Source organism: Geotrypetes seraphini, chromosome 7 (genome assembly GCF_902459505.1).
Source record: "Geotrypetes seraphini chromosome 7, aGeoSer1.1, whole genome shotgun sequence".
NCBI lineage: Eukaryota > Metazoa > Chordata > Amphibia > Gymnophiona > Dermophiidae > Geotrypetes > Geotrypetes seraphini.
In genome coordinates this window covers 88,244,441-88,270,721 of record NC_047090.1, presented here as the reverse complement: position 1 = coordinate 88,270,721, position 26,281 = coordinate 88,244,441, and the positions used below count along the sequence as shown (strand labels likewise).

Sequence of the window (26,281 nt, the reverse complement as noted above, 5' to 3'; positions counted from 1 at the left end):
GTCAAAAGGGCTGAGAAGGTTTTGACTGAGGGAGAGGCTTGGCAGGTTGATGAGATTGGGAGCGAGCCTGAGTTTGCTGTTGCTGACGAGGTCGGCGAGGTTGTTGCGGAGGTGGATGAAGAGGTCTGGCTGAGAATCTGCGTTGGTATGAAAACTGCTGTCTATAGGGGCGAGCAGGTGGAGTCTTCTTCTTCGGTTTGATGAGAGTATCCCACCTGGTCTCGTGAGCAGAGAGTTTCTGGGTGGTGGAGTCTAGGGACTCTCCGAAAAGTTCATCACCAAGACAAGGTGCATTAGCCAGGCGGTCTTGGTGGTTAACGTCGAGGTCGGAAACTCTCAGCCAGGCCAGACGTCTCATGGCAACCGCCATGGCCGAAGCTCGAGAGGTGAGCTCGAAAGAATCATAAATAGAGCGCACCATGAATTTGCGGAGTTGGAGCAGACTGGAAATGTGTTGTTGGAAAAGAGGGACCTTACGTTCAGGAAGATACTTTTGTAATGAAGAGAGTTGTTGAACCAGATGCTTCATGTAGAAGGAGAAGTGAAAGGTGTAATTATTGGCTCTGTTTGCAAGCATTGAATTTTGATAAAGGCGCTTGCCAAATTTATCCATCGTTTTGCCCTCTCTGCCAGGAGGGGTAGAAGCATAAATACTGGATCCCTGGGTTTTCTTCAAGGTGGATTCGACAAGAAGAGATTCATGGGGTAGTTGGGGTTTGTCAAACCCCGGGATAGGGATGACCCTGTAGAGACTATCCAGTTTTCTAGGGGCCCCCGGTACCGAGAGAGGGTTCTCCCAATTCTTGTAGAAAGTTTCCCGTAAGATGTCGTGGACGGGTAACTTTAGGAATTCTTTGGGGGGTTGCTCGAAGTCTAGGACATCTAGGAAAGCCTGTGACTTCTTAGAGTCAGATTCTAATGGGATAGAGAGAGCCGCTGACACTTCCCGAAGAAATTTGGTGAATGAGGATTGTTCAGGCTTGGAACCGGTATCGATTGTGGAGGGCTCCTCGTCGGTTGAAGAAGCCTCATCGTCGGTACCAGGTTGGGATTCTTCCCAGAGGTCCGGGTCCCTGACGTCGGTGTGTATAGGACGGGACGGTGGTGTGGATGGTTCTGCGTGGCGAGTCTTAGAGAGAGATTTGCCAGAACGCATGGAGACGGTACCGGGGGAAGAGGAGCGGTGCCGGTCTCGGTCGGCTTGGCGACGGTCCCGATGTCGGAGAGCATCGGCATCAGAGTGTAGTTGCACGAGAGGGTTAATGGGTTCCGCCGCGAGCACCGGCATGGACATGTTTAATGGTACCGATGGAGTCGACTCCGGTGGTATGGTGCGAGGCTCGGGCCGGTCCGGTACCGGAAGGAGCGGGGCCAATATTGTTGGCAACAGGTGCTGTAGTTGTTGCTGTAGCTGCTCCTGTAATTGAGTTTGGAGTATGGCCACAATGCGATCGTCCAGAGGAGGCACCGGTACCGCTTTTTTCTTTTTCGGTACCATAGGTGCTGCTCTACGCCCCGGCGATGAGGAGGCCGATGACGAGGTACTCACCGAAATCGGGGTGGAGCGTTTACGGGGTCGGCTGGATGCCGGGAGGACCGGTGTCGCCGCCGTGGCAGGAGGGCGCTCAAGGGAAGTGGAAGGCTTCTTAGCCGGCTTACCTGACGCCATCGACCCCGAGGAAGGATCAGGCAGTGTGGAGGTAGTCGGTGCCGACTTTAGCGGCGCCGTCGATGGTGTGGCAGACTCCATGGCAGATCCGGTGCCAAAAAGGATGTTCTGCTGGATCTGCCTATTTTTTAACGTACGTTTTTTAAGAGTAGCACAGCGGGTGCAGGTGTCAGCCCGATGCTCTGGACCCAGGCACTGTAAGCACCAATTGTGCGGGTCAGTGAGAGAGATCGGGCGTGCACACCGCTGGCACTTCTTAAAACCCGGCTGAGGGGGCATGAATGGAAACACGGCCTCCGCAAAATCAAACCCGGAGGCCTGTATGTTGGCAACAGGCCCCGCCGGGGCCAGCCAGAAAAATAAAGGAAAAGACAAATTAAATAATTTTTTTTTTTTTTTTTTTTGACGAAAAAGAAACCCGAAGGGAAAAAAGCAAAAAAAGGAAGAAAATTACGCGAGCGGGAAGGCAAAGTAGAAAATTTCAACAGCCGTTGAAAGCACATGCGTCTTCTTCGCTCCGCGGAAACGAAGAAACTGGGGACCACGCTCTCCTCCGTCGAGCGGGAAGGCACCCGTGCATGCGCGGTGCGGTCAACTAGAACTTTCTAGTTAAAAGTGTCCGTACCGGGGCTCCGTCGGTGACGTCACCCATACGTTAAAAATATGCTGCCTGCTTGTCCTGGGATAAAAATCATACCTCTGAGGGAGTGGAAGATTTCCTCCATGCAATATAGCCACCTCGGCAGAAAAAACTGTAGTTTAATCCCGCCAACACTTGCCATAAACATTTTCAAAATATGTAGGCTAGTTCTTCTGGATTTATGAATCACAAGACCAGCATAACTAACTCAAAGTTTGAAAATGTTCACTTACAGTGCTGAAATTGGAAGAGAAAATAATTTACCCAAACAAAATTTCAGCTGAATTGAAGTATCGGTCAATGGAATGTAGAAACAAATCAGCTTCCCGGTGTAGTTGAGTATTCCATAAAGTAACAGAGAAAGAAGTTACCTTTGCTCCAGAAACCATGACACCATCTGCTGACTTCACCATGTTCTTAAAGAAGTCTTCAAGTTTTTCTTTCTTATTTTTCCCTCGAACACTCAGCTGAAAGATTCAAATATTTGTCACAACTCAACATTTTTATTACAGAGAGTGAAACAGCCATTTTACTCTTTGCAAATATACTGCCTCTTTTATGAATGCACAGCGCGGGTTTTAACGCAGACAGCAGTGGTAACTGCTCCGACACTCACAGAATTCTTATAAACATCAGAGCAGTTACCGCCGCTGCCGGCACTAAAGAGGGGGATAATGAGCTAGTCCGTACTACTGCGCATTTGATTTATTATGGAGCAGCAGCCTCTACTGGGAAATTAACTTGCATGTCCTGAAATGGAGATAATTTTGCAAGACAACTACAGTCACAAACATTTACTTGGGTAGCTATTTTATTGGGCAAAATGTTTTTGACCTCAGTTATCTTGATTGATACTTCAGGTATTTTAAAATAATGTATGTCATAAAAGGGTATTTGAGAAACTGGAATAAAATATAGATCCATTCGAAGAATTGGATGGGTTAATTTCTAAGATAAGTTTATTTAATAAGCTTAGGGCCAGATACAATAATACATTTAAAAACATACTGCAAGATAGAAATGATTCTTTGAATATCTGTATAGGTTTGAAATCCTATACAGATACAACAAGCACTTGGCATGACAGTTCAAGAGCAAGTGTTTGGCATTTTAAATGTTTGTAGCCAATATTAAAGAAGAGGCTATAATAGACATTTACAGCAGTAAATATATTCAAACAACAATACACTGTGCTACATTATAATCACTGCGATACATAACATTTTACATATAGATAAGACAGAGTTAGAAAATAACTGACTACCGTATTTTCACGCATATAACGCGCGCGTTATACACGGTTTTTACAAACCGTGCTTAACCTTGCGGGTTATACGCATGAGCGCGTTTTACAAATTTTTTTTTACATAATTCCCCCCCCCCCCCGATGTCCGATTCACCCCCTCGCAGGACCGCTCGCACCCCCACCCCGAAGGACCGCTCGCATCTGACATCAGAGAAAGGGCTGGGCCGCCGGAAGACGAAGCAGCGCAGACGCAGGGCTCACAGTAGGGCCGGAACTACCAAGAGGAAGCAGCAGGACACCGGTAGGAGCTTCTACATGATGAGGGGGGAGGGTCGGGAGGCTGTGGGGGTGCGAGCGGTCCTTCAGGGTGGGGGTGCGGGTGGGAGTGCGTGCAAGCGGTCCTTCAGGGTGCGGGTGCGTGCGAGCGGTCCTTCGGCGTGGGGGTGCGAGTGGTCTTGCGGGGGGGGTGAATCGGACGTCGGGGGGGGGGCATCAGGCTTTCAGGGTGGGGACAGGACTTCAAGGGGGAGAGGAGAGTCAGGGCGGAGGAAAAGAGAGTCGGGGCGGGCGAAAGGAGAGTCGGGGCAGCATGCGCTGTATACGGGTGTGCGCGGTATATAAATTTTTTTAACATATATGTCGGTTTCCCGCACGCTATACCCGTGTGCGCGTTTTACACGGTGCATGTTATCTACGTGAAAATACGGTAATTTAAAGAAAATTGCACATGAAGTAAGAAAGATGCAAAAATATAATCTCAGCTAGAGGAGTGGATAACATTTCATGCTCACAGTCTGTGCAGCCGGTAGCCAGTGTGTACATACCTGATATCAAAATCTCTTTTGGATAATACCAATTCCTCCTCAATCACATCAGGAACCTTGGAATATGTACAGCTAGATTTAACATTTACTGTGATCCTCCAAATCCAAACAACCTTCAAGAGAGCACAGTTACTTACCGTAACAGGTGTTATCCAGGGACAGCAGGCAGATATTCTTTACATGTGGGTGATGTCACCGACAGAGCCCCCTAGCGGACGTTTTTGCAAGCAGACTTGCTTGAAGACCTTCAAGCTTGCGATTGGCCCGCGCATGTGCGCGTACCCCTCCCACCTGGTCTAGGGCGTGCGTCTCCTCAGCGTGGCCTCAGTTCAGATAGCTAGCAAAGAAGCCAACCACGGGGAGGTGGGTGGGTTGCAAGAATATCTGCCTGTTGTCCAAGGATAACACCTGTTATGGTAACTAACTGTGCTTTATCCCAGGACAAGTAGGCAGCATATTCTCTACATGTGGGTGACCTCCAAGCTAACTATAATGGGATGGAGGAAGAGTTGGCAATTTAGGAGAACAGATTTTGCAAAACTGAGTGGCCAAAATGGCCATCACACCTGGAGAAAGCATCCAGACAGTAGTGAGAGGTGAATGTATGAACTGAGTACCGAGTGGCAGCCTTACAGATTTCCTCAATGGGAGTTGAGAGGAGGAAAGCAACAGACGCCGCCATCGCTCGGACCTTATGGCCTGTGACTCGACCCGGTAGGGAGAGGCCAGTCTGAGCGTAATAGAAAGAGATACAAGCGACCAACCAGTTAGAAATGGTCCGCTTAGAAACAGAGCGACCCAAGCAATTAGGGTCGAAAGAGAGGAACAGCTGTGGAGCAGAACGATGAGGAGCGGTGCGCTTCAAGTAGAAGGCCAGCGCACGCTTACAATCAAGAGAATGCAGAACTGCTTCTCCAGGATGAGAATGGGGCTTCCGGAAAAACACAGGAAGAACAATGGATTGGTTGATGTGAAACTCAGAAACAACCTTAGGCAAGAACTTAGGATGGGTACGGAGAACCACCTTATCATGATGAAAGACAGTGAAAGCTGGGTCTGCTACCAAGGCTTGAAGCTCACTGACCCGACGGGCAGACGTGAGAGCAATAAGAAACACAACCTTCCAAGTAAGAAACTTCAAGTGAGTCCGCGCAAGTGGCTCGAACGGGGGTTTCATCAAATGAGCAAGAACCACATTAAGATCCCAAACTACCGAAGGAGGTTTAAGGGGCGGATGAACATGGAAAAGGCCTTTCATGAAGCGGGAAACCACAGGATGAACAGAGATAGGCTTCCCGTCAATCGGCTGATGAAAAGCAGTAATAGCACTAAGGTGGACTCGAACCGAAGAGGACTTGAATCCAGTGCCAGACAAGTGCAACAGATAGTCCAGGACAGCAGACAAGGAGGCAGAGAAGGGCTCCAGCTTGTCAAGTAGCACACCAGGAAGTAAAACGGGTCCACTTCTGAAGGTAACATTGGCGAGTGGCTCCTTCCGAGACGCCTCCAGGACGTCCAGCACAGGTTGGGAGAACTGGAACGAGGGCATTAAGTCTCGAGGAACCAAGCCGTCAAGTGCAGAGACTGAAGGTTGGGATTAAGCAGTGAACCCTGACTCTGCGTAAACAAAGAAGGAAAAACAGGCAGAAGAAGAGGCTCCCTGGAACTGAGTTGCAACAGAAGGGAGAACCACGGCTGCCGGGGCCACCGAGGAGCTATCAGAATCATGGTGGCCCGCGAGGACTTGAACTTGATGAGAGTCTTCAGAATCAGAGGGAATGGAGGGAACGCATACAGAAAAAGGTTCGTCCAATCCAGCAGAAAAGCATCTGCTTCGAGCCTTAGAGGAGTGTAAATCCTAGAGCAGAAGCGAGGCAACTTGTAATTGAGGGGGGACGCGAACAGATCGACATCCGGAGTCCCCCAACGAGCAAACACCTTTCACAGAGTCAAGGAATGGATGGACCACTCGTGAGGCTGCAGAAGACGACTCAACCGATCCGCCAGACAATTGTGCTGGCCCTGAATGTAGACCACTCGAAGGAACATGTTGCGGCGGATGGCCCAATCTCAGAGCCGCATCGCCTCTTGGCACAGGGACAGGGATCCCGTGCCGCCCTGTTTGTTGATATAATACATGGCGACCTGGTTGTCCATGCGGATCAGCACCATTTGGTCGTGAAACAGGTGACAAAAAGCCTTCAGAACGAGGAAAATCGTTCAGAGCTCCAGAAGATTGATGTGACAAAGGCGGTCGGCACTGGACTAAAGACCCTGAGTACGAAGACCGTCCAGATGAGCCCCCCAAGCATAGGCCGATCAGTCCGTCGTTAGGATCTTTTGCAGAAGAGGAGCATGAAACAGAAAACCTCTGGAAAGATTGGAAGAGAGCATCCACCAACAGAGAGACTTCTTCAACAAAAAAGTCACGACAACACGTCGAGAGAGAGTCTCGATTCTGATTCCATTGGGATGCAAGAGTCCACTGAGGAATACGGAGGTGAAGTTTGGCAAAAGGAGTCACGTGAACCGTAGATGCCATGTGACCATTAGGAGTCGAGCCGGGGCCGAAGACAGATGGGCCACCCTCTGGCACAAACGAACAAGGGCCTCCTGCCGAGGCAAGAAGGAGAGGAGACAAACCGTGTCCAGGACCGCTCCGATGAACTCTAGAGACTGGGACGAACAGAGGTGAGACTTGGGGAAGTTCACCTCGAAGCCAAGGCTCTGAAGGAGCAAGATGGAAACATAGAAACATAGAAGATGACGGCAGAAAAGGGCTACAGCCCATCAAGTCTGCCCACTCTGCTTACCCACCCCCCTGTCTATGCCCTAATGACCGAATTTCCTTATCTTGACCCTCGTAGGGATCCCACATGGGTATCCCATTTATTCTTAAAGTCTGGCACGCTGTCTGCCTCGATCACCTGCACTGGAAGCTTTTTCCAATGATCAACCACTCTCTCTGTGAAGAAATACTTTCTGGTGTCGCCATGAAATTTTCCGCCCCTGAGTTTGAGCGTGTGCCCTCTTGTGGCCGAGGGTCCCTTGAGAAAGAAAATATCATCTTCCACTTCGACACGTCACGTGAGGTACTTAAATGTTTCGATCATGTCTCCCCTCTCCCTACGTTCCTCAAGAGTGTAGAGCTGCAATTTGTTCAGTCTCTCTTCGTACAAGAGACCCTTGAGCCCCGAGATCATCCTGGTGGCCGTCCGTTGAACCGATTCAATTCTGCACACATCTTTACTGTAATGTGGCCTCCAGAATTGCACACAGTACTCCAGATGAGGTCTCACCATGGCCCTGTACAACGGCATTATGACTTCAGGCTTTCGGCTGACGAAACTTCTATTGATACAACCCAATATCTGCCTTGCCTTAGATGAAGCCTTCTCCACTTGATTGGCAGTTTTCATGTCTGCACTGATGATTATCCTAAATCTCGTTCTGCTGAAGTCCTAGTTAAAGTTTCTCCGTTCAAGAAGTACGTCCTGCATGGATTTCCGCTTCCGAGGTGCATGACCTTACATTTCTTAGCATTGAAGCCTAGCTGCCAGGTTGAGGACCAACTTTCCAATGTAAGCAGGTCCTGCGCCATATAATTATGTAAACTGCATTAACTTACTATATTACATAGTTTGGCGTCATCGGCGAATAGTGTTATTTTACCTTGAAGCCCTTGAGTCAGATCCCCTATGAATATGTTGAAAAGGAGTGGACCCAGGACCGAGCCCTGCGGCACTCCACTGGTCACCTCCGATGTTTTAGAGAGGGTACCATTAACCACCACCCTCTGAAGTCTGCCACTCAGCCAATCATTGACCCATGCAGTTAGTGTCTCTCCTAACCCCATCGATTCCATCTTGCTTAGCAGCCTGCAGTGTGGGACACTGTCAAAAGCTTGGTTTGATTCGTCGCTCACAGAACTTCTTGGCGAGAGGACGCTTTGATCAACCAGCTGTCGAGGTAGGGAAACACCTGCAGACCTCGGAGATGCAGGGCCGCAGCTACCACAACCAGGCATTTCGTGAAAACCCTCGGAGAGGCCGCCAGGCCGAAGGGAAGAACACAATACTGGAGATGGAGATCCCCCATCTGGAATCTCAGATACCGGCGAGAGCCCGGGTGTATTGGAATGTGTGTGTATGCCTCTTTGAGGTCCAGTGAGCACAGCCAGTCCCCCTCGTCCAAGAGGGGGTACAGAGTAGGGAGGGTGAGCATTCTGAACTGTTCCTTGACCAGAAACTTGTTCAAAGCACAGAGGTCCAGGATCGGATGCAGATCTCTCACCTTCTTGGACACCAGAAAATACAGGGAGTAGAACCCCGTATTTCGCTGGTCCGGAGGAACCTCCTCGACCGCCTGGAGGCAAAGAAGGGCCCAAGCTTCTCGTAGAAGGAGGGGCAGATGAGACCAGCCTGAAGGAAACTCTTTTGGAGGAAGGTCTGGGGGTACGTGACTGAAGTGAAGGCCGTACCCTCCCGGATGATGGAAAGCACCCAACTGTCGGAGGTAAGGCTTTCCCACCGTGTGTAGAAATGATGGAGACGCCCCCAATAGGAATGGGAGAAGTCTCCAGAATGAAGGGAGCCCGAAGGCTCACACCGGAATTGTTAAAAAGACGGCCTAGGCTTCGCCGGAACTGGCGGCTGGACCTTAGCCTGTCACTGCTGCTGCGGCCGCTTCGAAGGAGGCTGAGAGAACACAGGAGTAGTTTTCTGTGGATACCTCCGGAGAAGGATTTTGTACTCCCGGGCCGGAGGAGTCTTCGGCTTAAGGCGCACCAGAAAGGCGAAGGACCGTTCATGCTCCGAGAGGCGCTTAGTCGCCGCCTCGATGGAATCATCAAATAGTTCATTACCCACGCAAGGGAGATTGGCTAGACGATCCTGGAGATTCGGATCCATATCAACAATTCTGAGCCAAGCAAGGCGACGCATAGCAAACACAAAAGCTGCGACTCTCTAGGACAACTCAAAGGCGTCATAGGCTGCCTGGAACATATAGAGCCAGAGCTGGGAGAGAGACTCCTCGAGGAGACGAAACTCCTGACAACAAGAATCCAGCATGTCCGCCCGGAACGAGTGGAGGGCTTCCACACAGAACCGGAGAAAGGACTTAAAGATAAAGTTATAGTTGAGGACACGGTTCGCCATCATCGAGTTTTGATAAAGACGGCAACCAAACTTGTCCATCGCATGGCCCTTCCGCCCCAGTGGGACAGCAGCGTACACCTTCGAGGGGTTGGACTTTTTCAAGGAAGACTCAACCACCAGGGATTGGTGAGAAAGCTGAGAACCCTCGAATCTCTTAATTGGAATTGTCCGGTAACGGGACTCCAACTTGGAAGGAATAGCCGGGACCACATAAGGGGTCTCAAGGTTCCGCAGGAAAGTTTGCCGGAGAACCTGGTGCAAAGGCAAGCGGAGCACTTCACGGGGGGGGGGGGGGATTGAGAAACCCCCATCTCTGCCAGGAATTCCTGGGTATAACGGGACTCCGACTGGAGGTCCTGGTGCAAAGCCTTGCCCATGTCAGCAATGAAATGAGTGAAGGAAGAGTTTCGAGAAAAAGACTCATCTTCAGGAGGGGATCCCGAACGAGATCTCGGGGCAGCAGAGAAAGAGGGAGAAATCTCCCTCGAGTAGCACGCCAGCGCCTTGGAGTCCCAAGAATGGAAAATCAAGGAAGCTCAGCTAAAGTGCCTTGGAGGTGTCAAGGAATGATCCTGCACAAGATGGGTCGGAGAGGACCCCGGAGTCTGAGGAACCCTCATGCGGAGATCCGGAGAAGACGGTGCAAAGGAAAATTCTTCCGCCGGCTTCGAAGAAGAATCTCGGGAGGCAGCCCGGAGCCTCGAGGGAGAATGCACGGTAGAGTCCAGTTCGAGGACAAGGGTGTGCTTGGAGGGTTTTGCAGTCGGAGACCTGCCTCGAAGAGGCGGGGAAGACCGCAACCATTTAGGAGGAACGAACCTCGATAAAGTAGCTGGTGAAAAACGGGTTCCCGTCACGGGACCCCGGAAAGTCACAGGCCCTGAATCCTGGGACGAAGAATCACTCGAGGGAATCCTGCGAGTCTTACGTGTGTGACCCCGAGGCGCAAGTGAAGTACGCTCAGGCTGGTCAGAAGGATGGGTCGAGACCGAGGTCAAAGGCACTGAGGCTGGGACCAGTTGGCTCACCACTGAGGAAAGCTACAAGGTAAGGATTGCCTTAAGCATGTCCTCAAATATAGGCACTGAGACCAAGGGAGGTTGGTTCTGTGGTGCAGCAGTGCGCTCCTTTGGGGGCGACCTTAAGGAAGAGTATTCCCTACGTGAGGAGGCATGCTTAGAATGATGTTTTGAAGAGGCCGACGAAGCAGCACTCGCATCGATTCCCGAGGTAGGCTTCTTCGCTGGCACACCTGAGGAGGCAAGAGGAGACTTACCCGAGGCCGGGGTAGTAGTAGGAACCGAGGCCGGGGTCTTCGAGGTCGAGGGGGACTTTGAGGCCAAGGACTTCGGGGCCGAGGCCAAGCTCAAGGCCTGTCCCACCGGATCCATAGGGCCAATCAGTTGAAGAATCTTGGCCACTCTCCAACGAAGAGCCCGCGGTTGCAAAGTCACACAACGCGGACACGACTCAGCGCGGTGCTCCGCACCCAGTCACTCTACACACCAACGATGGGGATCGGTGATGAAGATAACCCGGTTGTACTTAGTACAGTTTTTGAACACGGAACGAGGCCGGGACATAAGCAAAAAGACTGCTGCAGCCCCACGAGGCCAAGCGGCCAGAGTAAGACCGGAGGCTCGGTTAAAAATACACGAAGAAAAATAATAAAGAAAAAAGAAAGACGTGAGCACAGCGACTTAAACGAAAATAAAAAAGACAGCCACGGTGCAAGAGGGACAACGAGAACGCACGTAGCAAGGGAGCAGTGCTTCTAGCTCTGCGGAAAACATTGAACTGAGGCCACGCTGAGGAGACGCATGCCCTAGACCGGGCGGGAGGGGCACACGCGCATGCGCAGGCCAATCGCAAGCTTGAAGATCTTCAAGCAAGTCTGCTTGCGAAAACGTCCGCTAGGGGGCTCCATCGGTGATGTCACCCACATGTAGAGAATATGCTGCCTGCTTGTCCTGGTATAACTACTTCCATCACAGAAAAAAATAGTGAATGCTTGGAATGGCTTCCCAATGAAGTGGTAGAGTCTAAAAATGTATCTGAATTCAAGTAAGATTGGGATAAGTGATAGAACAAAGAACAGACCAAACGAGTATATTGAGCAAAAAGAAATTTAATATAATATGTGCCTGACATGGCCACGTTTCACTCGAGGGCTGCATCATTGGCAAAACTACAAATAAAATCATAATAACTAAATCAAACCAACTTTCATAACAATAAAACCATATAAATCATATACTTAAAAAGTTAAAAACATTTAAATGTTTACATAAAACAGAATATACAAAACCAAACAATTCATAAATAAGGAAATAATGCATTTATAGAACCATGCATATAAAACAGGACCAAAAGGAAACAGGAAAGTTGTACCCCATGAAGTAAATGCTCAAATAGAAAAAAGTGAGGACAAAAGGAAAGTCCTTCCTTAGGAACACACAACCTTTATTGGAGAATCACATGAAATGGATTATAGCTCAGCTCGACATGGCTAGTGTTTTGACACAAACAATGTGTCTTCATCAGGAGTCTACAAATTAAAATGTAATACATCAATTTCTTAAAAATATATCTTGAGGAGACTGTGTAAAAGCAACTTAAGAAGCTTTTTAGGAGGCTCATCTAAATCTAAGGCATCAAGGAGCTCTGTTCTGGGCTCAGTCAGCCTCTAGTTTGACAGGGAGAGTCTTTCCTATTTAATATACCTAGTAAATGAAAGTCCTTCAGGAGGAGACCTTCTAGGAGGAGGAGGAGGAAACTGTTCTGAAGGTATATCATATGATTCAGGAGCAGATAAAGTAGGCTCACATTCAGTGTCAGTATGGTAACGAGCGATATCAGAGTCAACTTCATGAGTCCCAGGAGACCAGTGGGATCGGCGAGAAGAACTGCCTCAGTGTTGGTGGTACCGAGCAGATGAAGATGAGGAGGATCAACGCAAAGATTTTTTGTACCTGGAAGTATAGGATAGACATAATTGAGAACAACGATGATTCGATGTAGAGCATCTATGCTTCAACAAAGAGCATCAATGCCTCGATGTCCAATGGAAGAGCGCCAATAGGAAGTAGACCGGCATCTCGGTGTAGACCTGGAATTGGTACCACATGTCCTTGGACTGCTATGCTTAGGCTGGGCCGGTACCAAGGAAGTTGATGGAAGCACCAGTGTCGAGTGCAATTTGAACATGTCACTGATCTTCCTTCGGAAAAACTCGAGTTACTCCCTGAAGATTTGTACCGTTACTCTTGACTCAACAGCCAGTACCATCAGTGCGGCAGGGTGTCATAGAGTGGATGACCTCAATGAGGATACACGCCCTGAAGGAGACACAGCCTACATAAGGAGAATGATGGCATTGATGTTTGGCCTGCATCAAGGGACTCGATGCTGTAGAGGCCTGCGATGCTTGCTGGGAAGAGGCTGGCTTCCCCAATGAAGGAATGATGTCTGATGTCACCAATATCGAGGGCTCGGATATATCCTCCGAGTCCACTGTTGAGCCGAACAGCTTCTCCTGTGGATGCGACGAGCCATCAATGAGTGTTTTTGTAAGGTGGAATAATGAGTGCAGGTGTTTACCTGATGTTCAAACACTGCAAAACACCAACTATGTGGGTCAGTGCTTGAGATAGGGCACTGAAACAGATAGCACTTCTTAAAACCACTCGATGGTTTTGACATGGATAGAAAAATTTCGACAGCAATCTCAATGATAACAAAAGAGGAAGAAAAAATGTCGAGGCAGAAAAAAGGCCTGGAAGGCCCTACTGAGGTAGAAAGAAAAAAAGGTATTTATTTATTTTATTTTTAAATAGACTGAAGATAATAACGAAAATAAGATAGATGGCATAAAGCTAGAAGAAGTACGCTGACAGGAAGGCAACGCACGTTGTACAGTCTTGAAAAAAGCACTTCTTCACTCTGTGGAAAATGAAGAGCTGAGATACCGTGAGCCGGAGTCAGGCGGGAATGCACTCCTGCTTGCACACTGTGGGCAGTTGCTAAGTTTCTAAAAACTTAAAGTGGCAATACACTTTTATCACTGTCCATACCGAGCACCATGGATGGCATCACCCATCTGTGAGAATATGCTGCCTGCTTGTCCTAGGATAAAAATATATACAAATGAATTGATAAGCAATGGAAACCCCTTTAATAACAAAAAAAGGGTCAAAAAGTAAAATAGACTACCTACCCAGGGTATTTAAATACAAAGGATATACTTCTCACTGGTACAAAAATTCAGCAGCAGTCTAAAACATACGTTGAATGCCAAAAAGCACACTTCTCTCTTGTACCCAAAAACTAGCAGCAAAAACTCTAAACCAAGGTAAATCACATTTAAGAACATAAGAATAGCCTTACTGGGTCAGACCAATAGTCAATCAAGCCCAATAGCCCATTCTCATGGTCAATCCAGGCCATATATATTCTGTTATATCCAGGTTATATATTCTGTTTTATCTAAACTAGTACCTGGCCAAAATCCAAAGAGTAGCAACATTCCATGCTACCGATCCAAGGCAAGCAGAGGCTTCCCCCATGTCTTAATAACAGACTATGGACTTTTCCTCCAGGAATTTGTCCAAACTTTTCTTAAAACCAGCTACGTTATCTGTTTTTACCACAACCTCTGACAACGCGTTCCAGACCTTAACTATTCTCTGAGTGAAAAAATATTTCCTCCTATTTGTTTTAAAAGTATTTCCCGTTGTACTCCACTTAGGATTTTGTAGACTTCAATCATATCTCCCCTCTGCCTTCTGTTTTCCAAGCTGAAGAGCCCTAACCTTTTTAGTCTTTCCTCAGTCGAGAGGAGTTCCATCCCCTTTATCATCTTGGTCGTTCGTCTTTGAACCTTTTCTAGTGCCACTAAATCTTTCTTGAGATAAAGAGACCAGACTTGAACGCAATACTCCAGGTGAGATCACACCATGGAACGATACAGAAGCATTATAATATCTTTAGTCTTCTTAACCATCCCCATCTTGTTTGCTTTTCTGGCCGCCGCACATTGGGTGGAAGGTTTCATCGTATTGTCTACAATGAAACTCGGATCCCTTTATTGGGCGCTAACCCCCAAGGTGGACCCTAGCATCCAGTATCTGTGATTTGGGTTATTCTTCCCAAAGTGAATCACTTTGCATTTGGTCACATTAAATTTCATCTGCCACTTTGATGCCCAGTCTTCCAATTTCCTAAGGGAAACTACAGACCGGCGAGTCTGACCTCGGTACCAGGAAAGATGGTAGCGGCGCTGATAAAGTACCGCATCATTGATCACTTTGACGGACACAATCTGATGAGGACCAGCCAACATGGCTTCAGCAAGGGGAGATCTTGCTTGATGAACTTGTTCCACTTCTTCAAGGGAGTAAACAGGCAGATAGACAAGGGCGAGCTGGTCGACATTGTATATCTGGATTTTCAGAAGGCGTTCAACAAGGTCCCACATAAACAACTACTACAAAAAATTGCGAGCCATGGAATCGAGGGTGACATACTTATATGGATAAAAAACTGGATGGCGGATAAGAAACAGAGAGTGGAGGTAAATGGACAATCATTGGACTGGAAAAGCGTCACGAGCGGAGTGCCGCAGGGTTTGGTGCTTGGATCCGTGCTCTTCAACATATTTATAAATGACCTGGCATTGGTATGATGAGCGAGGTGATTAAATTTGCAGACGATACAAAGCTATTCAGAGTAGTGAAGACACAGGATTGCGAAGATCTGCAATAGGACAAACACGCTCAAGTAACGGGCTGCGACATGGCAAATGAGGTTTAACATGGATAAGTGTAAGGTGATGCATGTTGATAACAAAAATCTTATATACAAACACAGGATTTCCGGGGCAGTACTTGGAGAGACCCCCCCCAAGGAAAGAGATTTGTGAGTACTGGTTGACAAGTCAATGAAGCCATCTGCGCAATGCGCAGCGGCGGAAAAGAGGGTGAACAGAATACTAGGAATGATTAAGAAGGGGGATCACGAACAGATCAGAGAAGGTTATCATGCCTCTGTACCGGGCCATGATACGCCCTCACCTGGAATACTGCATCCAGCACTGGTCGCCGTACATGAAGAAGGACACAGTACTACTCGAAAGCGTCCAGAGAAGAGCGACTAAAATGGTTAAGGGGCTGGAAGAGTTGCCGTACAGTGAGAGATTAGAGAAACTGGGCCTCTTCTCCCTTGAAAAGAGGAGACTAAGAGGGGACATGATCGAAACATTCAAGATAATGAAGGGAATAGACTTAATAGATAAAGACAGGTTGGTCACCCTCTCCAAGGTAGAGAGAATGAGATAGCACTCTCTAAAGTTTAAAGGGAATAGATTCCGTACAAACATAAGGAAGTTCTTCTTCACCCAGAGAGTGGTAGAAAACTGGAATGCTCTTCCGGAGGTTGTTATAGGGGAAAACACACTCCAGGGATTCAAGACAAAGTTAGACAAGTTCCTGCTGGACCAGAACATATGCAGGTAAAGCTAGTCTCAGTAAGGGCACTGGTCTTTGACCTAAGGGCCACCGCATGAGCGGACTGCTAGACACGAAGGACCACTGGTCTGACCCAGTAGCGGCAATTCTTATGTTTTATTTATTTGAAGGGGTGAATAAACATGTGTATTTGGATTTTCAAAAGGCATTTGACAAAGTACCTCATGAAAGACTTCTGAGGAAATTAGAAAGTCATGGGATAGACGGTAATGTCCTTTTATAGATTGAGAACTGGTTGAAACAGTGGGTTTAAATGGTCAATATTCTCGATGGAGAAGGGTAAATAGTGGGGTTCCCCAGGACTCTGGGCTGTGGCCGCTGCTTTTTAATATATTTATGAATGATCTAGACAAAAGGAATAACTAGTGATATAATTAAATTTGCTGATGACACAAAGCTGGTCAAAGTTGTTAAATCACAAAAGGATTGTGAAAAATTGCAAGAGGACCTTGTGGGCATTAAAAATGCAGATGATGTTTAATGTGAGTAAGTGCAAAGTGATGCATGTGGGAAAAGGATCTAGGTGTCATTGTTGAGGATACATTGAAACCCTCCGCTCAATGTGCAGCGGTTGCTAAGAAAGCAAATAGAATGTTAAGAATTATCAGGAAAGAAATGGAAAATAAAGATGAAAATGTCATATTGCCCTTGCATCACTCTATGGTACAGCTGCACCTCATATATGTGCAGTTCTGGTCACCGTATCTCAAAAAAGATATAGCGGAATTAGAAAAGATATAGAGAAGGGCGACACAAATGATAAAAAGGATGGGATGACTTTACTGTGAGGAGAGGGTAAAGCGGCTAGGGCTCTTCAGCTTAGAGAAGACATGGCTCAGGGGTGATATTTTAGAAGTCTATAAAATAATGAGTGGAGTGGAAAGGGTAGATGTGATTCGCTTGTTCACTTTTTCCAAAAATACTAGGACTAGGGGATATGCGATGAAGCTACTAAGTAATAGATTTAAAACAAACTGGAGGAAATGTTTCTTCACACAATGTGTAATTAAACTCTGGACTTCATTGCCAGAGATTGTGGTAAAACCAGTTAGCTTAGTTGGGTTTAAAAATGGTTTGGATAATTTCCCAAAAGAGAAGTCCATAGGCCATTAGTAAGATTGCTTGGGGAAATCCACTGCTTACTCCTAGGATAAGCAGCATACAATCTGTTTTGTTACTTAGGATCTAGCTAGGTAATCAGGACCTGGGTTGGCCACTGTTGGAAACAGGATACTGGGCTTGGCAGACCTTCAGTCTGTCCCAGTATGGCAATTCTTATGTTTTCATGTTCTTAAAACTAGGGTTCGGTTTCAGAGGAGATAACTGATTGTTAGAGGTTTGCTTGTGATCCCTGGGATGCTGCTTCTGAGAGTAAGAAGATTGTTGTGTATGCTGTAGATTGAGTCTATTGTAAGGGGTAAATCCTTGTCTAGGATAATATTGTTGGAAGAATTGTTGATGGTAGGATCTGCAATAACTGGAAGATGACAAAGATCTGTGATATTGTGGGCTTTCGTAAGTGGGATGAGCTAAGAGCTCCCACATAGCAGTGGAATCCTCCTTGATTTATGTTACTGTATCTTTAACTTTTTCACCAAAGAGGCTGTCTCCTTAGCAGGAAGCATCTGCAAAGCATAATAAAGATCTTCTCTGAGATTCAAAACTGTAAGTCGTGCGACAAGTTGCAATGGCAGTTGTTGCTAAACACGATATGATATCATAGGCATCATAATTGGTCTTGATAAGATATGTAGATTCTTGAAGTGCAAAACAAAGATTTGCCATAGTTTCTGGGAATGCTACCTCTAGCTGTTGCAGGATTGAATGCTGATAATATAGGATTTGAAGTTAATGGGCTATGATACTGGATGAGAGCCTGGTCCTCTGGTATACCTTAAGCCTTAAGGATTCAGTAGGCCTTAAGGCTTAAGGCCTACTGAATCCAAAAGGTTGCAATCTTTACCCAGTGGTATATTAAACTGGGTCTTGGATGATTTTGTCTTTTTGATAGCTAACTCTAAGACCACAGAGTGGTATAGCAACTACTGAAAACTGAAACCAGGAGAACATAAGAACATAAGAACATAAGAAGTTGCCTCCACTGGGTCAGACCAGAGGTCCATCCTGCCCAGCGGTCCGCTCCCGCGGCAGCCCATCAGGTCCGCGACCTGCGAAGTGGTTACTGACCAATTCAATAACCTACCTCAAGTTCTATCTGTACCCCTCTATCCCCTTATCCTCCAGGAACCTATCCAAACCTTTCTTGAACCCCTGTACAGAGTTCTGGCTTATCACCTCCTCTGGAAGCTTGTTCCATGTGTCCACCACCCTCTGGGTGAAAAAGAACTTCCTAGCATTTGTTCTAAACCTGTCCCCTTTCAATTTCTCCGAGTGACCCCTAGTGCTTGTGGCTCCCCACAGTTTGAAGAATCTGTTCTTATTCACTTTCTCTATGCCCTTTAGGATTTTGAAAGTTTCTATCATGTCCCCTCTAAGTCTCCTCTTCTCCAGGGAGAACAGCCCCAGCTTTTTTAACCTGTCAGCGTATGAGAAATTTTCCATACCTTTTATCAGTTTAGTCGCCCTCCTCTGCACTCCCTCGAGTACCGCCATATCCTTTTTGAGGTACGGCGACCAGTATTGAACACAGTACTCCAGGTGCGGGCGCACCATTGCGCGATACAGCGGCATGATGACTTCCTTTGTCCTGGTTGTGATACCTTTTTTGATGATGCCCAGCATTCTATTTGCTTTCTTTGAGGCTGTCGCACACTGTGCCGATGGTTTCAGTGATGTGTCAACCATAACTCCCAGATCCCTTTCAAGGTTACTCACCCCTAGCCGTGTTCCCCCCATTTTGTAGCTGAACATCGGGTTCTTTTTCCCTACATGCATGACTTTGCATTTCTCTACGTTAAAACTCATTTGCCACTTATTTGCCCAGTCTACCAGTCTCGTTAGGTCCCTTTGCAGGTTTTCACAGTCTTCTGTGTTCCTAACCCTGCTGCAGAGTTTGGTGTCATCAGCAAATTTGATAACCTCACATTTTGTCCCGGTCTCCAGATCATCAATAAATATATTAAACAATAGAGGTCCCAGCACCGACCCCTGTGGAACTCCGCTCGTGACCCATTGCCAGTCTGAATATTGGCCCTTTATTCCAACCCTCTGTTTCCTGCCTGCCAACCAGTGTTTGATCCATCGGTAGATATCTCCTTGCACCCCGTGGTTCCACAGCTTTTTTAATAGCCGTTCGTGAGGTACCTTGTCGAAGGCTTTTTGGAAGTCAAGGTAAATGATGTCTATGGATTCCCCCTTATCTATCTGGTTGTTTATTCCCTCGAAGAAGTAAAGCAAGTTTGTGAGGCATGACCTTCCCTTGCAGAAGCCATGCTGGCTCGCCTTCAGTTGTCCATTTTTTTCTATGTGTTCGCAGATTGTGTCCTTTATCATTGCTTCCATCATCTTTCCCGGAACCGAGGTCAAGCTCACAGGCCTGTAGTTTCCCGGGTCACCCCTTGATCCCTTCTTAAAGATGGGCGTGACATTTGCTATTTTCCAGTCTTCTGGGATCTCTCCAGTTTTTAGGGAGAGGTTACATATTTGGCGGATTGTCTCTGCTATTTCGTTTTTCAGTTCTTTTAGTACCCTTGGGTGGATGCCGTCCGGGCCTGGTGATTTGTCGCTCTTCAGTCTATCTATCTGTCTGAGGACCTCCTCTTTGCTTACCTCTAGTTGTACCAGTTTTTCGTCGTGTTCCCCGTTTATAATCACCTCGGGTTCTGGGATATTGGATGTGTCCTCTCTGGTGAAGACTGACGAGAAGAATTTGTTTAACCTGTCAGCTATCTCTTTTTCCTCCTTTATCGCTCCTTTCCTGTCTCCGTCGTCCAGTGGTCCCACTTCCTCTCTGGCTGGTTGTTTCCCTTTGACATACTTGAAGAAGGGTTTGAAGTTTCTTGCTTCTCCTGCCAGTCTTTCCTCATATTCTCTCTTTGCTTTCCTGACCTCTCGATGACATTCTTTCTGGTGCCTTTTGTGCTCTTCCTGGTTCTCCTTTGTTGGTTCTTTTTTCCATTTCTTGAAGGATGATTTCTTGTTGCTTATCGCCTTATTAACTGCAGTTGTTATCCATGCTGGGTTTCTAGTTCGATTTTTTTTGCACCCTTTCCTGAACCTTGGGACGCACAGGTCCTGCGCCTCGAGCACTGTGCCTTTAAGCAGTGTCCAGGTTTCCTTTACGGTTTTCATCTTCCCTGAGCTGTAGCTGAGCTTTTTTCCTACCATTTTCCTCATGTCATTGTAGTTTCCTTTTCTGAAGTTGAGTACTGTCGTTGTGGTTCTTTTCACCTTTGATGTTCCCATGTTTAATTTGTACTGGATCATGTTGTGATCGCTGTTCCCTAACGGTGCTAGTACCACCACTTCCTTTGCGGGTCCTTCTAGCCCGTTGAGGATTAGGTCTAGAGTGGCATCCCCTCGTGTTGGTTCTGTGACCAGCTGCTCCATGAAACAGTCTCTTATCACCTCTATGAATTTAGTTTCTCTCGTGCAATTTGAGTGCCCAGTGTCCCAATCTATTCCCGGATAGTTGAAATCCCCCATAACCACCACCCTTCCACTTTTGCACATCTGCCTCAGTTCGGCCTCCAGGTCCAGGTCGTTTGCTTCTGGCTGTCCTGGTGGGCGATAGTAAAGTCCCAATTTGATGTCAGCTCCTTCCCCTCCTGTTAGCTTAACCCATAGTGACTCCAGCCTGTCTGCCCTTATTGTTGTTTCTGATCTGGATGAAGGAATGTAGTCCTTTATATACAGTGCTATTCCTCCCCCCTTCTTGTGTGCCCTGTCCCTCCTGTAGAGTTTATACCCTGGCAGGGCCACATCCCATTTGTTGTCCTCTGACCACCATGTCTCTGTGATTCCTATTATGTCTAGGTCCTTATTTCTGGCTATAACTTCTAGCTCCCCCATTTTAGTCCCTAGGCTCCTAGCGTTTGTATATAGGCAATTTAAGTCCCAGTTAGTTACCTTTTCTTTTGGGTCTACTCTTGATTTGATGCTCCTGCTGGTCTCCTCACGGGCTACCTCCTGTGGTGTGTCTATCCCGTCCTCCGCCCGCTTCTTTGATCTTTGTATTTTGAACTTTGTATTTAAGGTCCAGATGCTTGGAGGTAGTGGAAACAGACTGTGGTTTTTGTCAATTTGATAGCAGGATGTCCTGAAAGATTTGATGCATTAGTAATGCAATTGTGTATTGTACAAGAGTCTGACAAGATTGAAGGATAGCTTGGAAATCTTTTTGTCTGCTTGATTAAGGCTGAGGGAGGGAAGGACCTTTTTGGAGAAACTTGGGATATGAGTGGTCTTCTGAGTGATCTGTCTGAATGGGCAGCAGATTCCTGGTCTGGTGTTATATCATTGTCAGCATCTGGCCATGCCTCAGGGGTGACTGATACATGGGATGGAGAGGAACATATAAAAATACATGGTTCCCAGTCTGTGGTTGATAGAGGGTCTGGTTCCCAGTCTGCAGCTGGCAGAGGGTCTGCATGTAAATTAGGCAGAGATGCTGATTTTGAAAGCTGTGGTGAATTTTCAGTCCACAGAGGAGCAGGGGGTTCTGAAAGAGGGGGTGGGATAGATACTGAAACTCCCTGAACAAAGGCAACATTATCTTGCATAAAATGCTGCAACAACAGAAAAAATGCTGAAGCTGATTGTTGAGTTGAGCCAGCTAATGAGAGGGATGTTGGGTGAAAGAAGGTATGGTTAGACATGGGGGCTGCTGTTTAGATGGTGGTTGTGGGGCAGTGGCCTGTGGGCCCTCTGGAGTGGGATGCTTAATAATGCCCTGAGAAACAACTTTAGTGACCGGAGGAGTAGGGGCTGTTTTATTGTAAGCCCTTGCAGTCTTACCTTTCGAAGTAGAGGGCTGCTTGTGGCCAGTCTGAAAGGACTGTGCAGCCGAAAATGGACCTGCAAGTCTTTTTCTTTTTTTGTTGACAGCCCAAAGTTCAGTTCAACCGCAGGAAGTACCCTGATGCTAGTGTTGTGGAAACTGGTGGTGATGGGGTAGAGCAGTTTGCAGCTTCCGTGTGGCTTCTGTCGATTTACCTGTCTGGGTCTGCTGAGTCTGCTGGGGAGCGGTGTGTCACTTCCCCCAGCGGTGCCAAAACTGGGCCTAGGAGGGGAGGGAGTCATTGATGCTGCTGGCGGGAGCAGTGAGATCATGCCAAAAGGCTGAGGGAGCTACTATGAAAAGTGTTTATTTCTGTTGCTGCCAGACAGGAATCTTCAGGGTCCTAATGCCTGTTCTATATAAGTTCTTTGCTGGTTTTAATTGTTCCATTTTTTCTTCTTTTTTTTGTTTTGAAATTATGATTTATTCCTCTGAAATTTTAAAAGAAGGCAGAAGATTTTTTTTAAAATTTGTGTGAGTTGGAGAGAGAGAGGGGAGAGCTGCGACTGACAGAAGCAGCTAAGAAAAAAACTGACAAGGCAAGAGGAGAAGACGCAGGAGGCAGGAATCGCTGCATACCATATATACTCAAATATAAACCGAGGTATCCTTTTTTCCTCCAAAAAAGGGGGAAAAAAGGTTGACTGGAATATAAACCGGAGGTTAGAAATTTGGATCATCATGGTGAGCCAATCTATAGACACTGCTCACCTTCCCTCCCCATCAGCTATCTCCTAAGTCTCATGTATTCTTTCCCCATGTAACCCCAATGTATTATGTAACAACGTTCTTCTCTGATGGATTTTTTTCCCCATGTAACTCTAATTTACTATGTAACATCTTTCTTCATGCATTCTATAATTCGCTGATTGTCCAGTGAACCGCCTAGAAGTCAATGTGAACCGCCTAGAAGTCATTTGACTATGGCGGTATAGAAAAATAAAGTTATTATTATTATAAACAATACAAAGATATATGTGATGCATATAACCCAAAGCTAACATATTCACAAGGCCTCTACATAAAAAAATGCAACTACAAACAAAGTTAAATAAATATAGACAAAAATCAAACTTAAACCTCAAGAAGCCATATATAGTTCAACACCAGAGAAAGAGAAACAGCACTCTACTTTGGAAAATAAATAGAAAGCAATGTAAATTTAGAGTAAAACTGCATTTTCTGTTCATAAAATTAAAAATAAAATTATTTTTTTCGGGGCGTAATAGAAATGTGTGAGCAATGGAATCCTTTGCATTTATCTTGGTGGGGAAGAGTACAAACTGTAAAAATGATGATTTTACCTATAGTATGTTACCAAATGGGGATGATACCAGTTTTCTTTCAAGATTCGTTTTATACAAAAATAAATAGGATTTTGACAAAATTTATATGGCTTAATAAAAAACCAAGAATTGCTCTAGTGTCATTGCAAAAACCAATTAAGGAGGGAGGGGTAAATTTTCCCAACTTTTATAGGTATCATCAAGCCTATATCTTACGTCATGGTATGTATTGGATCCTCCCAGAACCCACAGATAATATTCCAGACTGGTTTTGGCTGGAATGGAGGCTTATGTTTCCATTACGTCTTAATCATGTAATTAGTATCAAGATGCCAAGGTTATACAAAGATCATAAAATATTTATGGATACCTGGAAAACTTTAAAATACATAAGTAATCTTACTCAAATTCCAATTAGTAAATCAACCAATCAAACTATATGGCTAAACCCCAAGATCAAAATTGGCGGTTTTAAAGTCATCTGGAAACATTGGATGATAGCAGGCATTCGTACTTTGGATGATGTAATTAAAAATGATAAATTGCTGGAGTTTTCACAATTGCAACAGAAATTTGGTCTCAATAAAACACAATATTTTAAATGGTTGCAATTGAAGCAATCTATTCAGAAAGGGTTCCCTGAATGGAAAGACCTCGCTAAATATCACAGTTTGGAATTCTTATGTTTCCAGATGGACTCAATAGGTCATAAAGCCGCACAGTGGTATAAATTAATATCCGGATATATAAATAAAAAACCAAAAAATGGTCTTAGAGACATTTGGAGCATTGAGATAAAGCACCAAATTAGTGCATCTCAATGGCCACGACTTTGGTCTTGGAGGATAAAATGTACGGTGTCAGCATCTATGAGACAAACTTGGTTTTTTCTTCTTCATAGAGCTTTTTGGACCCCTGTTCGTTTACAAAAAATAGATAGTTCAAGATCTAATAGATGCTGGCATTGTCATATTGAAATTGGGACATTAGACCATCTTTTATTCTTTTGTCCATTTATCCTATCATTCTGGAAATCAATTTGGCCCCAAATTAACAGAATGTTAGAAAATCCGGTAGCCTTGACATATGATACTATATTATTTGGAACAACCATGAGAGCAAAAAGCCAAATTTCATCAAGTAATAACAAACTTTTATTTATTTTAACTGGAATTGCAATACAACATATCACATCCAATTGGAAACAACATGATAGATTGAATTATATGTTCTGGTGGAATTCGGTATGCCACATATACAAAATGGAACTCGCTATTGCAACACACAAAGGATACATGAATAAATTTCAAAAAATATGGGGACCATTAACAGATTTCTGTAAGGAAGGATAATTTTTCCTATAAATAAAACTTGGAAATATCTGAAGACCGTTAACATGATTTCTCTAATGAAAAATCAACTTTTCCCATGATAAGATAATTGAAAAGAAGGGAACGGGGTGGGCTTTTCAATTTTGATTATTACATACTAAATTAATATTTAAAGAATATACAATAAAATTGATTTATGTATTATTGGTTGGGAAGGAGGGAGGGACAGGGGATTATTATATTAATGTTAAAATTGATATTAATATATGAGTTAGTCAAGTGTGTATTCAAGTTTCTATTGAGTTTATTTGTAACACTTGTTGTAACACAAAAAAATGAATAAAGATTTAAAACACAAAAAATTATTTTTTTCTACCTTTGTTGTCTGGCTATTTTATTCATGTTTATCCCGGTTTCTGCTTTCTTCTGTCTTTTAATTTTCTTTCAGGGTCTTCAGTCTATCAACCTTTTCTCTCCTTCACTTCCACCTCTGATTTTAACCTTTTCCTTTCAGCTTTCCTCCATTTATTTTTCTGCATTAGAGAATGACACGGTGACTGTTATCCACAGGTAGCCGCGGATAACCCGCATGAAATGGGGGGGGAGGAGTCTGGTCCCTGCATTACACTATCTGCTGCGAGTTGCCTCCCTTTTCACCCCTCCCAATCAGCAGCCATCCTCACGATTGCGCGGTCCAACAGCCTACCCCCTCCCTCCCAAACGCCAGTGGCAAAAAAATCCAACAAACCTGCGACTCTCCTGGGCTGCGTTGGCTCATTTGCGCCTCCCAGGGCAGGCCTACCAGACTCTTCGTAGCTTCCTGCAGGCAAGGCTGCTCCAACCGGAACCTTCTTGCCACCAAATCAAGGAGGATTCGGCACCAAGAAAGTTCCGGTCAGAGTAGCCCTGCCTGCAGGAAGCTTGGTAGGCCCGCCCCGGAAAGTGCCAAGGGGCCGACCCAGGCAGACAGGGAAGCTGCCCTGGGCCTCGTGGTCTGGGAATCTCTTCCCCTCACCGGGCCATCTTCCTCCCTTCCCCTCACTTTTGCTTGCGTTTTTCCGTTTACTCTTTCCGAGCAACTCAAGTCACACAAGACTGCCCTGAAACTTCTCCTTTAATGCGAGCTGCCCAGGTGGAAACAGAAAGTTGCGTCAGAGGAGAAGTTTCAGGGCAGCCACATGCAACTTGTGAGAAGGCTGCAGTGTCCAAGCCGCTCAGAGAGAGAGAAAACTTTGATTCTGAAAAGCATTGCAAAGGTGATGGGAAGGGAGGGAGATGGCCCAATGAGAGGAAAAGGTTGAGTGGCTCTGAAGGGAAGTGGAGAGAGAGGGGAGCAGACGCTGAAGGGAAATGGTGATGAGACGGGGGGGCAGTCTCTAGCTGGAAGTGGGGAGGGAGAGGGGAGCAGACACTGGAAGGAAGTGGGGAGGAGAAAGAGGGGAGCAGACGCTGAAGGGAAGTGGAGAGAGAGGAAGGAGCAAACACTGGATGGAAGTGGGGAGGGGAGAGAGGGGAACAGACACTGAAGGGAAGTGGGGAGGAGAGAGAGAGGGGAGCACATACTGGATGGAAGGAGGAGATAAAGAAAAAAAGGGTACATGCTGAATTGGGGGAAAAGGACAGAGTTAGAAAGATACTGGAAG

At 46.1% G+C, this 26,281-nt stretch overlaps 1 protein-coding gene across 7 annotated transcripts in view; it reads right to left on the bottom strand.

The window, feature by feature from the left end:
• SNX6 (sorting nexin 6) overlaps positions 1 to 26,281 on the bottom strand; it is a 203,171-nt gene that overhangs the window by 102,698 nt on the left and 74,192 nt on the right. For all 7 annotated transcript variants that reach the window (XM_033952085.1, XM_033952086.1, XM_033952089.1 and 4 more), the window contains one exon: positions 2,681 to 2,776. In XM_033952085.1, coding sequence (XP_033807976.1) covers positions 2,681 to 2,776 — 96 coding nt within the window. The remainder of the gene's footprint in view (positions 1 to 2,680; positions 2,777 to 26,281) is intronic.